The sequence below is a fragment of the Alligator sinensis genome, unplaced genomic scaffold (assembly GCF_000455745.1).
Source record: "Alligator sinensis unplaced genomic scaffold, ASM45574v1 scaffold1409_1, whole genome shotgun sequence".
Taxonomy (NCBI): domain Eukaryota; kingdom Metazoa; phylum Chordata; order Crocodylia; family Alligatoridae; genus Alligator; species Alligator sinensis.
The window spans coordinates 132,775-144,194 of NW_005843442.1; the positions used below are offsets into that span (position 1 = coordinate 132,775).

Genomic DNA, 11,420 nt, shown 5'->3' on the forward strand with positions numbered 1-11,420 from the left:
GCACCAGCCCTGCCCAACTGGCACTACCGTATTTGTAGGCATAGAAGACACACATGCATACTGCCCCCTGCTGGGCCTCCACTGCCCTCCACAGGGCAGAAGGGGATTACCGTACTTTTTTGTATACAACATGCACCTTTCCCCACTGCTGGCCCTACCCAGTCCCTGCCCAATGGACACTGTTGTATTTGTAGGTCTAGAACAGGGGTAGGCAATATTTTTTGGCCAGAGTGCCAAAAAAACCACAATGGCTACCTTGGAAGGGGCCCGAGTGCTGACATGCTGGAGCCCGGAGCAGCTGTTTGCAGCCTCCCAGCTGCAGCTGGCCCACAGAGCCCGGTCTGCTTGCACCAGGGCTTGCAGCCTCCCAGCCGCCAACTGGGAGCAGCCTGGGCTCCGTGGCTGGAAGCAGCTGCTCAGAGCCCGGGCTGGCAGTGGTGTGCCAAGCAAAATGGCCTTGCATGCCATGTTCAGCATGCGTGCCAGGGTTGCTGACCCCTGGTGTAGAAGATGTTCTCCTCCCAATATGCACAAGCATACTATCTGGGACCCCACCACCCTCCACAGGGCAGAAGGGGGTTACAGTACTTTCCTGCATATAACACGCATCATCCTTCTGCCTCACACCCCAGCTGGCCCACCCAGTGCCCCCTATGGCCGCCCCCCACATGGTACCTGGAGCACCTGGACCTTGCGGTAGGACAGCACCGCTGGGTGGAGGAGTCGCATGGTAGCACCGTAAGAGTCCTCCCCGAGGTTGTGAACCTGGATCGTGACCTGGAGGTCTTGGGTGTCACCCACCACCAGGGTGCTCAGGCTGTGGTAGGGAAGGGGAGGGGTTGTCAGCTTCCCACAATAGTACCCTAGGGAGAGTTATGAGCTTCCCCTGGCATTGCCCAAGGCAGGATTATGGGTTTGCATTGGCTGTGCCCTGGCGGGGGTTGTGAGCTTCCCCCACCAGCAGTGCCCTGGAGCACTGTGATGTTCCACCAGCAGTGGCCTGGGGGGTGGGGGGGATTGTGAGCTTTCCTCACCAGCAGTGCCCACAGGGGGGTAGTGAGCTTCCTCCAACAGTTCCCTAGGGGGGGTTGACCTTCCCCCATAAGCAGTGCCCTGGAGGGGGTTGTGATCTTTCCCCAGCAGTGCCCTAGGGGGTGCTGTGAGCTTCCCCCAACACTGCCCTAAGGAAGGTTGTGAGCTTCCCACAACAGTGCTCCCCTATAGGCCAGGATCACACCCCCCAGGCAGGGGCCAATCCTGGGCCTGAGGATGATGGGGGGTGGGGATGACAGGGACGGACTCACCCTGAGAAATTGAAGGCGATTTGTAGGTTGTCCTCACAAACCCCGTCACTGCCACAGTTCTTGTCAAATGGGAGCTGGGGGGCAATCAGAGAGGGGGCGGGGCCATGGGGTGGGGCTCTGTCAGCTATCACCTGTAGCAACCTGGCCCCCCGCATTGCATTGCCCACCCCCAACACCCACTCACACTGCCACGGCTACACCCCGCAACCGCCCTGTTACCATCACCACCTGTAGCCACCTCAGTCCCCACTTTAGTCACAACCAGAGTCCCACAAACACAGGGACAACCTGTCTGCTAGAACCTGGGCCCACATAATCAGCATCACTTCCTGTAGCAACACTGTTTCCCTGGTTGCCACACCAACTGCTGAGATGAGATAGCTGTACAAGCAGCCACTGCCTGACAGCTACCTGAGGCAGCCATGCAGTCAACCTTGCCGCCTGTAGCAGCATCTTCCATGTCAACCACCAGCACTCAACACCTGTCCGCTCAACCACAGCCGGACTGGTACAACCTGAGCTAATGCTGCTGCCGTTGCTGGCTCTAGCTACACCGTTTCCCACCTCTTGATGTCAACCACGGGAGCCAGATACTGAGACACGCAGCCAATACCATCTAAGTCTCTGCCTGTAGCAACACCAGCCCCCACCTTCCTATGTGAACTACAACACAACACCCATGCCCAGAACAACAGCTTGATTGCTACAGCCCGAGCCAATGCTGTCATCATCCATCTGTATCAACTCCATCCAGTGAAAACCTGAACACACAGCAACAGTCCAAGCACTATACTGTCACCGCTACTGCTCGGAGCAATGCTGGTCCCCAGCCTCCCATGTCAGCACCATGACCAGCCTGCCCATGTAGGCTAGAACAGCCTGGCCGCTACAACCAATGCCAAAGTCATCCGTGTTCCTGCCTATAACCTTCCAATGGCAGCCGCTACAACTGAACGCCTGTATGCACAGCAACAGTCTGACTGCTACACCTGGTGACAATGCTGTCACTGGTGCTGCCTGTAACTACACCATGAGCACCACACAAATGTGAGCCACCAGGACTGGACACCTCGATATGCAGCAACATTGTGACCACTACAGCTGGCACCAAAACTGTCACCGTCACTGCCCGTTGCAACACCATGTCCCAGCTTCCAATAGCAGCCACTACAATCGAACATCTGTACCCACAGACAATGCCATCATCATTGCTGCCTGTAGCAACACCATGACAACCACACAGTGTCAGCCACAGGACTGGGCTCCTTGACATGCAGCAGCAGTCTATCCACTACAACTGGCACCACTGCTGTCAGCATCACCCCCTGGTGCCTGACCCTCCAAAGTTAGCCACTACAACCAAACACCCACTGTCACAGCTGATAGCAACCCTATGACAGCCGCACAGTGTCTAGTGCCAGGACTGGGCACCTCGATACATGGCAACAGCTGTACTGGTACCATCGGCACCAATGCCCTCAGTGTCGTGGCCTGTAGCAACACTGTGACAACTGCACATCAACCACTAGGATGGGTCAACCTGACACACAGGAACAGCCTGCCTGCTACACCCAGTGCCAGCAGCTTCAATGTTACCTCCTGTACCAACACCGTGACAACCGCACAATGTCAGCCCTACTGGAAACCTAGACACACAACAACAGCCTGGCCTGTATAAACAATACCAATACCCTCAGTGTCACTGTCAGTAGCAACACTGTGGCAATCACACAGTGGCAATCACCAGAACTGGATACCTAGGCACACAGCAACAGCCTGGCCACTACAACCGGCGCCAATGCCATCAGCGCCTGCTGTGACACTAACTCCCTTCCCTGAGGTCTCACCGAGGCTACAACCATCGGCTCCGTGTCCTCAGCCAGGATGGGGGTGAGGCCATTGGTGCTGGGGATGGGGTTCCCGGTCAGGTTGTATGTCAGGCGCAGGGTGATGGGTGCCAGGGTGTCTTCGGGGCAGACCTGGGGGTGGGAGACAGGCATGAGGGTACCGTGGGGGGCCTGGAGGGAGAAGGGGGAAGGGAAGGGGCACTCACAGGCAGCTGGACATTGTAGTTCTGGCACTGGGGCGGGAGGCTGACTTGTACCATCTGGGACTGGGCAGACAGTGGGGGATCGAAGGCGGCACGGACTTTCACCCGTCCAGGGTCCAGCACCAGCTCATAGCGGAAGGTGCCCGAGATGGAGCTGCCTGTAGGGGCAGAAGGGGTCTGACAGTGTGGCCTCCAGGCACACGTTACCCCCACCACTGTGCACTCCAGAGGTGTGTTGTGCTGGGCCGGGGCCTGGAGGGGATGGCTCAGAGCTGGCTGCATCAGGAGGAGCAGGGAACCCAGGGAGGGGGAGGCGTGGGGGCAGGGGTTGGAAGAGAACCAGGGGGGTTGGATCCAGGCCTAGTCTGGAGGTATTGGGTGGGGCAGGGCAGATGCCTGGCTTCTGTTTGTGTGTGTGTGGACAGGCTGGGGACTGGGGGTGTGGCCTCTCCCTGGTGGGCGGGGCCTGTCCCAAGGGCGGAACTGACCCTTGAAGTGCTGCTTGGGGTTCAGACGGAGGCTGAAGCAGACTTGGGCAGTAGCAGCCTTGGCACCCAGCTGCTCCCGGCCCTGGCAGTTGAAGGCGGTCGTTGGGATCGTGGTCGGGGCAAAGGTCACAGTCACGGTCGCCTGCAGCACTGGGCGTGACCTGCGGGGCAGAGCTGGGGTCAGCCACACACGCGGGGAACCCAGGCATCCCGGACACACACACACACATACCCCAGGGGACCCAGGCATGGGGGCTCACCTCAGCAGCAGCACCTGCCCATTGGCGCCCACAGCAATGTCCTTCAGGTTGTCACCTGTCAGGTCCGCGCCCCCGCTCAGTGCCAGGCCCAGTGCCTGTGGTGCCCTGGACCCCCAGGTCCCTGAGATGCGCTGGGTGGGGACAGTTGTCAGGGGCGGGGCCGGGGCAACAGGGAGAGGGGGTGGGGTTATGGCTGAATGGGGCAGGGCTAGAGGTGTGGGGACAGGGCTAGAGCTACAGGGGATAGACCGATGGCTGTTGGGGTGGGATGGGATGAGAGGTGGGGGCAGGGCCTAAACCTCCAGGGGCAGGACTAGAGGTTGCAGGTGGAAGCAAGGAGAAGTGGGTGGGGCTAGAGGGGTTGGGGGTGCCAACAGAGGGGAGGAGTAAGGAGCACAAAGGGGTGGGGCTAGTAGCAGTGGGGATGGGGCTAGAGGTGGGAGCCAGGCTGGAGGGGCAGGGGGTGGGGGCAAGGGGTCAGGGCTAAGGAAGCGGGAGCAGGACCAGGGCAGAAAGGGCCTGAGAGGCAGAAGGGGTAGGTCTGGGGTGAGGGGGCGGGGCACTGAAAGAAGAGGGCATGGCTAGGGAAGTAGGGGCAGGCCCAAGACAGCAGGGGCGGGGTCAGAGAAGCCAGGGGCGGGGTCAGGGAAGTGGGCAGCAGGGCTATAGAAGCAGGGGATGGGGCCGTAGCAGCTGGGGACAGGGACAGGGGAAGTTGGGGACGGGGCCTACCTGGCTGGGCTGGTTGCGCAGGTGGCGCTGCTGCCCGCGGAAGATGTAGAGGGCCCCATGGGCACCGTCCTCCAGGGGGGCCCCCACGGCCAGGTCGGCGCGGCCATCGCCGTCCACGTCCCCCAGCACTGCCAAGCTGGCCCCGAAGCGCCCCAGGGGCTGGTTCCCCTGCCCCCGCAGCACCCCGTCACACCGCAGCGGCGCCCTCTGTGGGGGAGCAGGTAAGCGCCAGGTATGGCACCGTATCATCCCGCCTACCACACATGCTGACCACCCACCCACCACCCTGTGGGGCAGGGGGCAGCTACTGCATTTTACTGGGGATTTGAGCAACCTGCCCCTGCCCCTTGGGGGCCTCTGCAGGGCAGTAAGGGAGCTACTGTATCTTCTGGTGTACAATATGTACCTCCCCGTCCCTGCACCAACTCCTACAGGGTAGAAGGGGAGTTACCACATTTTACCACCTATAATGTGCACCTTACCCTACCCCGTGGTGCCACCTACAGTGCAGAAAGGGAGTTACCCTGTTTTATCATGTAGAAGATGTACTTTCCCCCTCCCTGCAGCACCCCGTCATGGGGCAGAGATGGACCTACCATATTTTATCAGGTATAAATGCACCTTCCTATGCCCCCTGCATACCTTCTCCCTCCCCCATGTCCCCAACTGGCAGGGCCAGAAGGGAGCTACCGTATTTCCTCACAGATACACACCCCTCCCCACACCCATAGGCCACCCCCTGCCCCCTGAAGAGCACGAAAGGGGGTTACCATCTTTTCTGGCATACAACATGGACCCTTTCCCACCCTCCAACCCACTCCCTGCCCCCATCCCCAGATCCTACCTGCTTTGGGAGAGGGCACATGAAGACGCGGCCTCCGCTCCCCTCCCCATAGTACATGGGGGCTCCAATGAGGATGAGGTCGGTGTTGCCATCTCCATCCACGTCCATGGTGCTGAGGGAGCCCCCAAAGTATGAGCCAATCTGGGGGGCGGGGGGAGCAGAGGAGACCCCATTACCTTCAGAGCCCAACTCCTCACCTACCCAACTGCCCTTCCCAGAGACCCCAGTAATACACAGGCCCCGCCCCTTGGGGAGGAGCCCTGGAAACAGATGAGAGGAGTCATGGGGCAAGGAAGCAGAGCCATAGAGCTAGGGGGCGGAGGCCTGGGGCTGTGTGGGTGGACCCTCAGGGCTGGGCGCAGAGCCCTGGGGTCGGCAGGGAGGAGACTGGAGCTGAGGGGGTGCAGCCACCCGTCATGCTGCATCTCAGGCCTATAGCCAAGTCCAGGCCCCCCGTCCAATTCCCACATGTGTGCATTTGGACAGACATGTGCACAGATCAACAGGCACACGTGTGTCCACAAGGTGTGCACATACACATGCACCACCTGCACACACCTGCCTTTGCATCCCTGCACCCTCTCGTGCACACACACACACACACACACACACACACACACACACACACACACACACACTCATGTTGGCCCACACATGCACATTCATATTCACAGGTATACACATGCATAGACACACGCATGCACACATGGGCATGCACTCAACATGAACACACACACACACACATGTTTTCACAGGTAGGTTAACATACACCTAAGCACATACATGCATGCACACACTTGCACACTTGCATGTACACATGCACCCACACACATTCACATGCATGCCTGAACACACTCATAAATACACACATATGCACACATGCTACACACACGCACTCACACATCTACAGATGCACCCAAACGTGTACACACACACATTCATATACACACAAGCAAGCAGACACATATGTACACACACATATGCACCCCAAAATGCATGCACATACACACACTTACACACACACACACACACACAAAGGCATACACACATCTGCACACGCACAGTCACACATGGATTAACAGGCATGTATCCATGCCACAAACACATATACACACACATATGCACCCACTCATGCATGCACACGCACATGTATGCACGCCCCTGCACAGAGGCACATGTGCACATGCACACACAAGTATGACTCCAAACACATGTATCTACACAGACCCACATGCATCCACTCATGCACACACACATGCACACACACCCCTGCACACATGCGCACACACATGCACCCAACTCACACCCAAATGCACCCACAAATGCACACGCATGCAGACCTGCACACACAACCATGCATAGAGTCACACAATAGCACACACATACACACCCAACTCCAAACACATGTATCCACATGCACACGCACACGCACACACACACACACACACAAAGGTGCCCAAACATGCACACACACGAACCCCCATGCACACATCCACACGCACTGTATGTGCACCCACAAACCAAGAGGAACATGCATGCCCAGAGACACATTCAGGAACACATCTCCACATGCCCCGACACACACAAACACATGGGGCACCTACATGCTTGCACACGCATCCCCACAGCCAGTTCCCCCCTACCTGGTCTCCCTTCACCTTGCCCTCGGCCTTCCAGGCTGATTCCTTGGGATCCCAGTAAAACAGCACTACCTTACCCACGTGCTGGTACCGCGGTGCCCCCACCACGTAGCCCCGGCGCCCCCTGGAGGCCACTGGCTGGACTGCATAGCCTAGGGATGGGGCGGGGGGGGGAGGGGGGGTAGAAAAGAGGCACATTTGTGTAGGGCATTAATTAGGGAAGCTAAAGGCGAGGAAGAGAAAATAAGACTAAGGGCAGCGGAGGTCTCCTAGCAGTTTGATAAGCTAAAGATAGACCAGAGAAGACGTCTGGGTACCAGTTCTTATAAGCCCCCATTCCCCAGAGATGCAGCCACCTCAGAGGAGGGTGATCAGGGTCTATATAGGGCTGATTCATCCAGTGCTGAAATGCAGCTGCCTCTGGGGCATGACGTGGGGGTGATTTAGGCCTATAATGGTCTAAAGGGAAAGGAAAGAGGTAGGAATTCATTAAAATGACCTGGTGTAGGGCATTGATAAGGGAAGCTAAAGGCAAGGAAGAGGAAATAAAACTAAGGGCAGCAGAGCCTGATAAGATATGGGGCTGTGCCTCAGTGGACCAGACCAAATGGATGGGGACCAGTTATTGTAGGCCAGAGATGCAGCCACCTCTGGGGTGGGGTATCGGGGCTATACAGAGCCCGTTCACCCAGCCACTTGTGGGGCGGTAGGTAGCCGAAGAGACCAGGCCAGGTGAACGGGGGGGGGTCTCTTACCGAGGTAGGCATCATTCATCTCCTTGCTGGTCCTGGACACATTGATGAAGGTGGGATTCTCACTTTGCTTGTAAAGGACGAGCCCACCTGACCAGTCGTAGGCACCTACAGCTCCCAGAACACAAAAGTCCTAGACCAGGGCACATGGGGACCGTCACCTCCTAAATGCCAATAGCCTGAGTCCCCAGAAGGATCTAAATTGGGCCCCCTTCCAGATTCTGAATGCTCAGAGACATGTCAGGGTGCTCAGGTCCTGGCGGAAGTGGGGTAGAGGCAGGGTAGGGGCAGGGGCTGTCACTCACCTGGTACAGGAGAGCACTAAAGCCATCTTGGGACATCTCCAGCTGGAAAGAGCTGTCACTGTGGGACTGGGTGCCTGGAGAGACAGACGGACAGATGGAGCCCCCAAATCAGGCCCAAGATTTGCCCCTGGGGTTCACTTGGGAGCCATGGTTCAGCCAGCTGTGGGGCAGACGAGTGGGAAATGGCTGAGTGGAGCAAGGCATGAGGCACCAGCCTTCCGGGGGGGGAAGGTCACTGCCCTGAGCTAGCTGCATAGAAAGATGGATGGATGGGGTTATATGGTTGGTGCAGAGAGAGGAGAAAGGGTTGGACGAATGGATGGACGGACAGGTGTTATGGAGATGGATGGATGGATGTGCATGCTGGGCGTGGATGGAATTGGCAGTTGAGTAGACACATGGCACATTGTGGTCTCAGCACTTCCCTCTCTAGCCCTCATCCCCCAACCAACCCCCTCCACTCCCACCTGCCCTGCCTTCTAGCCCCCCTCCATCCCACCCTGCTTCTCCTCAACCCCCACCCCCCACCCCGGATACCTTCAATGGCAAAGATTTTGTTCTTCAACTTCTCTTGGAGGCCCTGCAGAGCATTAAAGTTGTCCACCTGGAAGATGTGGTCGCTTGCAGGGGAGGAGGCGATCATCCGCAGCTCCCGCTGAGCATTCTCATCGAAGAAGGCATTGCCCACCTGCCCAGGAGGGAGGGAAGTGAACAGTGAGCTGGGCACAGGAAGGGAGAGGCAGCAGGTGAGCATGAGATGGAGGGATAGTTGGATGAGTGAGTACAAGGGATGAATGGAGAGACAGACAAATGGGTACAAGTTTGGATAGGATGGATGGATTCAGTGGATTGATGGATACATGGATGGACGGACAGACAGATTTAGTGAATGGACGAATGGACGGACGGACGGATGGAATGGTTCATTGGATGGATGGACACATGCATGGATGGATGGATAGAGCATAAGACCAGAGGGACAGTGACAGGACAGGATGGACGAACAGACAGACACATGGATGGACGGGTCCAGTGAATGGACGGTGGGGCTCAGCACCTGGATAAACAGATGTTTTTGTGAGCAGAAAGGTGCCTGGTCTCACCCCAATAGCGTAGCGGATGATTCCGGCTCTGTCAGCCTCGGGGATCACATCCGCGTAGTGCAGCGTGTCTTGGAACTTCATCCCATCCGTGATCACGATGAGAACCTTGGTGGCCCCAGCCCGCATGCCACTTTTGGACACAAACACCTCCTGCCTACACAGAGTCCAGAAGCCCGGGGTCACTCACCTTGTCCCTGGGCTCAGGTGAGCTGCAGGGTGGACACGGAGGGATGGATGGATGGATGAAATAGTTCACAGGATGCTTGGATGGGTACATTGGAGGGATGGATAGGGGAGTGAATGGATGATGGACAGGCCGGGTACCCACACTGCTCTGCGGATGGCACTGGCAGTCCACGTTGTGTAACCCTTTTGGACAATTCTTTGCACCCGCTCTTCAATGTGAACCTCTGAGGACTCCCTGAACTCCTTGAAGTCAAAGGCGGTGGTGAAGTCTGAGGAGAACTGCATCACAGCAAACTGAGGCCAAAGAAGTGGGGGAAGGGTGAGAACCAGGCCTTAATAGTACCCTCTAGCAGGCCCCCCATGTTCCCCCAGTACCCACTGGTAGTCACCTGGGTCTCCGTGCCCCGGAAACGCCTCATGACCTGGACCACAAAATCCTTCATCTTCAAGAAGTCACTGGAAACAACACTGCCCGAGCCATCGATGAGGAAGAGGATGTCCGTCTGGCGCCTGGGGCATTCTGGGAATGGGGATGTGTGGGGGGAAGGGGACAAGGCCTGGTGAACAGGGGGTAAGTATGGGACAAGACCTCCACCCTCTTCTGGGGGCCCCTTGGAAAGAGGGGTCTTGTGGGGGTTATACCAAGTTAGCAGCTGCCTGTTTGCTCCCATGGACAATACTCATGACAGGTCCATCTACCATCCATCCAGTGAAGGAATCCATCCATCCCTCCATCCATCCAATCAACCCATCTATCCAGTGATCCAATGAATGAATCCGTCCATCCATCCAATGAACCAGTCTACCCATCCATCTATCCAATGAATGAATGAGTGAATGAATGAATCCATCCCTCAATCCATCCATCCATCCATCCACCCAATCAATGAGTCCATGCATCCATCCATCCAATGAACCAGTCTGTCCATCCAACCATCCTATAAATGAATGAATCTAGCCATCCAATGAACAAATCCATCCATCCATCCAATGAATGAATGAATGAATGAACCCATCCATCCATCCAATGAATGAGTCCACCCATCCATCCATCCATCCCCTCTCACAAGGCCATTCCATCCCCCCACACCTAGTGACCAGCTCCTAACCCATGTGTCCACCCCTTATTCCAGGGGGAAAGTCCCTGCCCTAGCCCTGCCCCACCTCAGAGGCCCCGCCCCATCCCTGCCTTGGCCCCGCCCCCTCACCGGGCAGGGTCTCTGGGAAGCGCTGGGTCAGGCGCAGGTTCCGGTCCAGCAGGAAGCAGTAGCCGCGCACATACATGGTCTCGCCCCACCCCTGCCGCCTGCCGCACCGTGGGGCCGCACACCTGGGGCGCGAGACGGGGGAAGGGGTAGCACCGGTGGCCAGCTTGTCATGCTGGCCTCCCCCGGTTACCGTGATGATGGTGCGAGGCAACCTTCCCCTGATGCCTCCATGGTTGCCATGGATGCTGTCACCACATCAACACGCACTGGGTCCCTCACTCAGGTAGGCATCCCCAGCTCTCACCCCAGGGCACGTGACCTCATCCCCACCTCACGGTGATGTCACCAGGCAGGAACAGCCACCACAATGATGTCACCACTGCATTGTGGGGACCCTGCAGCCCTCCCCTCCAATACCTGACACCGCGCACCCGCTGTTCCCATAGCAATACTTGTGGTTTCCCTATTTTAGGTGACATAGTGTGATGGTCATCCTCTGCATCAGGGCGGGGGGGGGCTGGGCACCCGGATGCCTGGCTTGTCTGTGG

At 57.5% G+C, this 11,420-nt stretch overlaps 1 protein-coding gene across 1 annotated transcript in view; it reads right to left on the bottom strand.

The window, feature by feature from the left end:
• Positions 1 to 10,964, bottom strand: part of LOC102378028 (integrin alpha-X) — a 15,189-nt gene extending 4,225 nt beyond the window's left edge. The window contains exons 1-16 of the mRNA XM_006038727.3: positions 10,873 to 10,964; positions 10,054 to 10,184; positions 9,807 to 9,958; positions 9,479 to 9,632; positions 8,913 to 9,063; positions 8,376 to 8,449; positions 8,074 to 8,203; positions 7,322 to 7,470; positions 5,679 to 5,819; positions 4,835 to 5,041; positions 4,103 to 4,233; positions 3,843 to 4,003; positions 3,358 to 3,512; positions 3,152 to 3,283; positions 1,305 to 1,378; positions 676 to 817 (exon numbers count right to left, since the gene is read on the bottom strand). Of these exons, the coding sequence (XP_006038789.1) occupies positions 676 to 817; positions 1,305 to 1,378; positions 3,152 to 3,283; positions 3,358 to 3,512; positions 3,843 to 4,003; positions 4,103 to 4,233; positions 4,835 to 5,041; positions 5,679 to 5,819; positions 7,322 to 7,470; positions 8,074 to 8,203; positions 8,376 to 8,449; positions 8,913 to 9,063; positions 9,479 to 9,632; positions 9,807 to 9,958; positions 10,054 to 10,184; positions 10,873 to 10,948 (2,160 nt within the window). The 5' untranslated portion in view covers positions 10,949 to 10,964. The remainder of the gene's footprint in view (positions 1 to 675; positions 818 to 1,304; positions 1,379 to 3,151; positions 3,284 to 3,357; positions 3,513 to 3,842; positions 4,004 to 4,102; positions 4,234 to 4,834; positions 5,042 to 5,678; positions 5,820 to 7,321; positions 7,471 to 8,073; positions 8,204 to 8,375; positions 8,450 to 8,912; positions 9,064 to 9,478; positions 9,633 to 9,806; positions 9,959 to 10,053; positions 10,185 to 10,872) is intronic.
• Between the last annotated feature and the right edge of the window lie 456 nt (positions 10,965 to 11,420).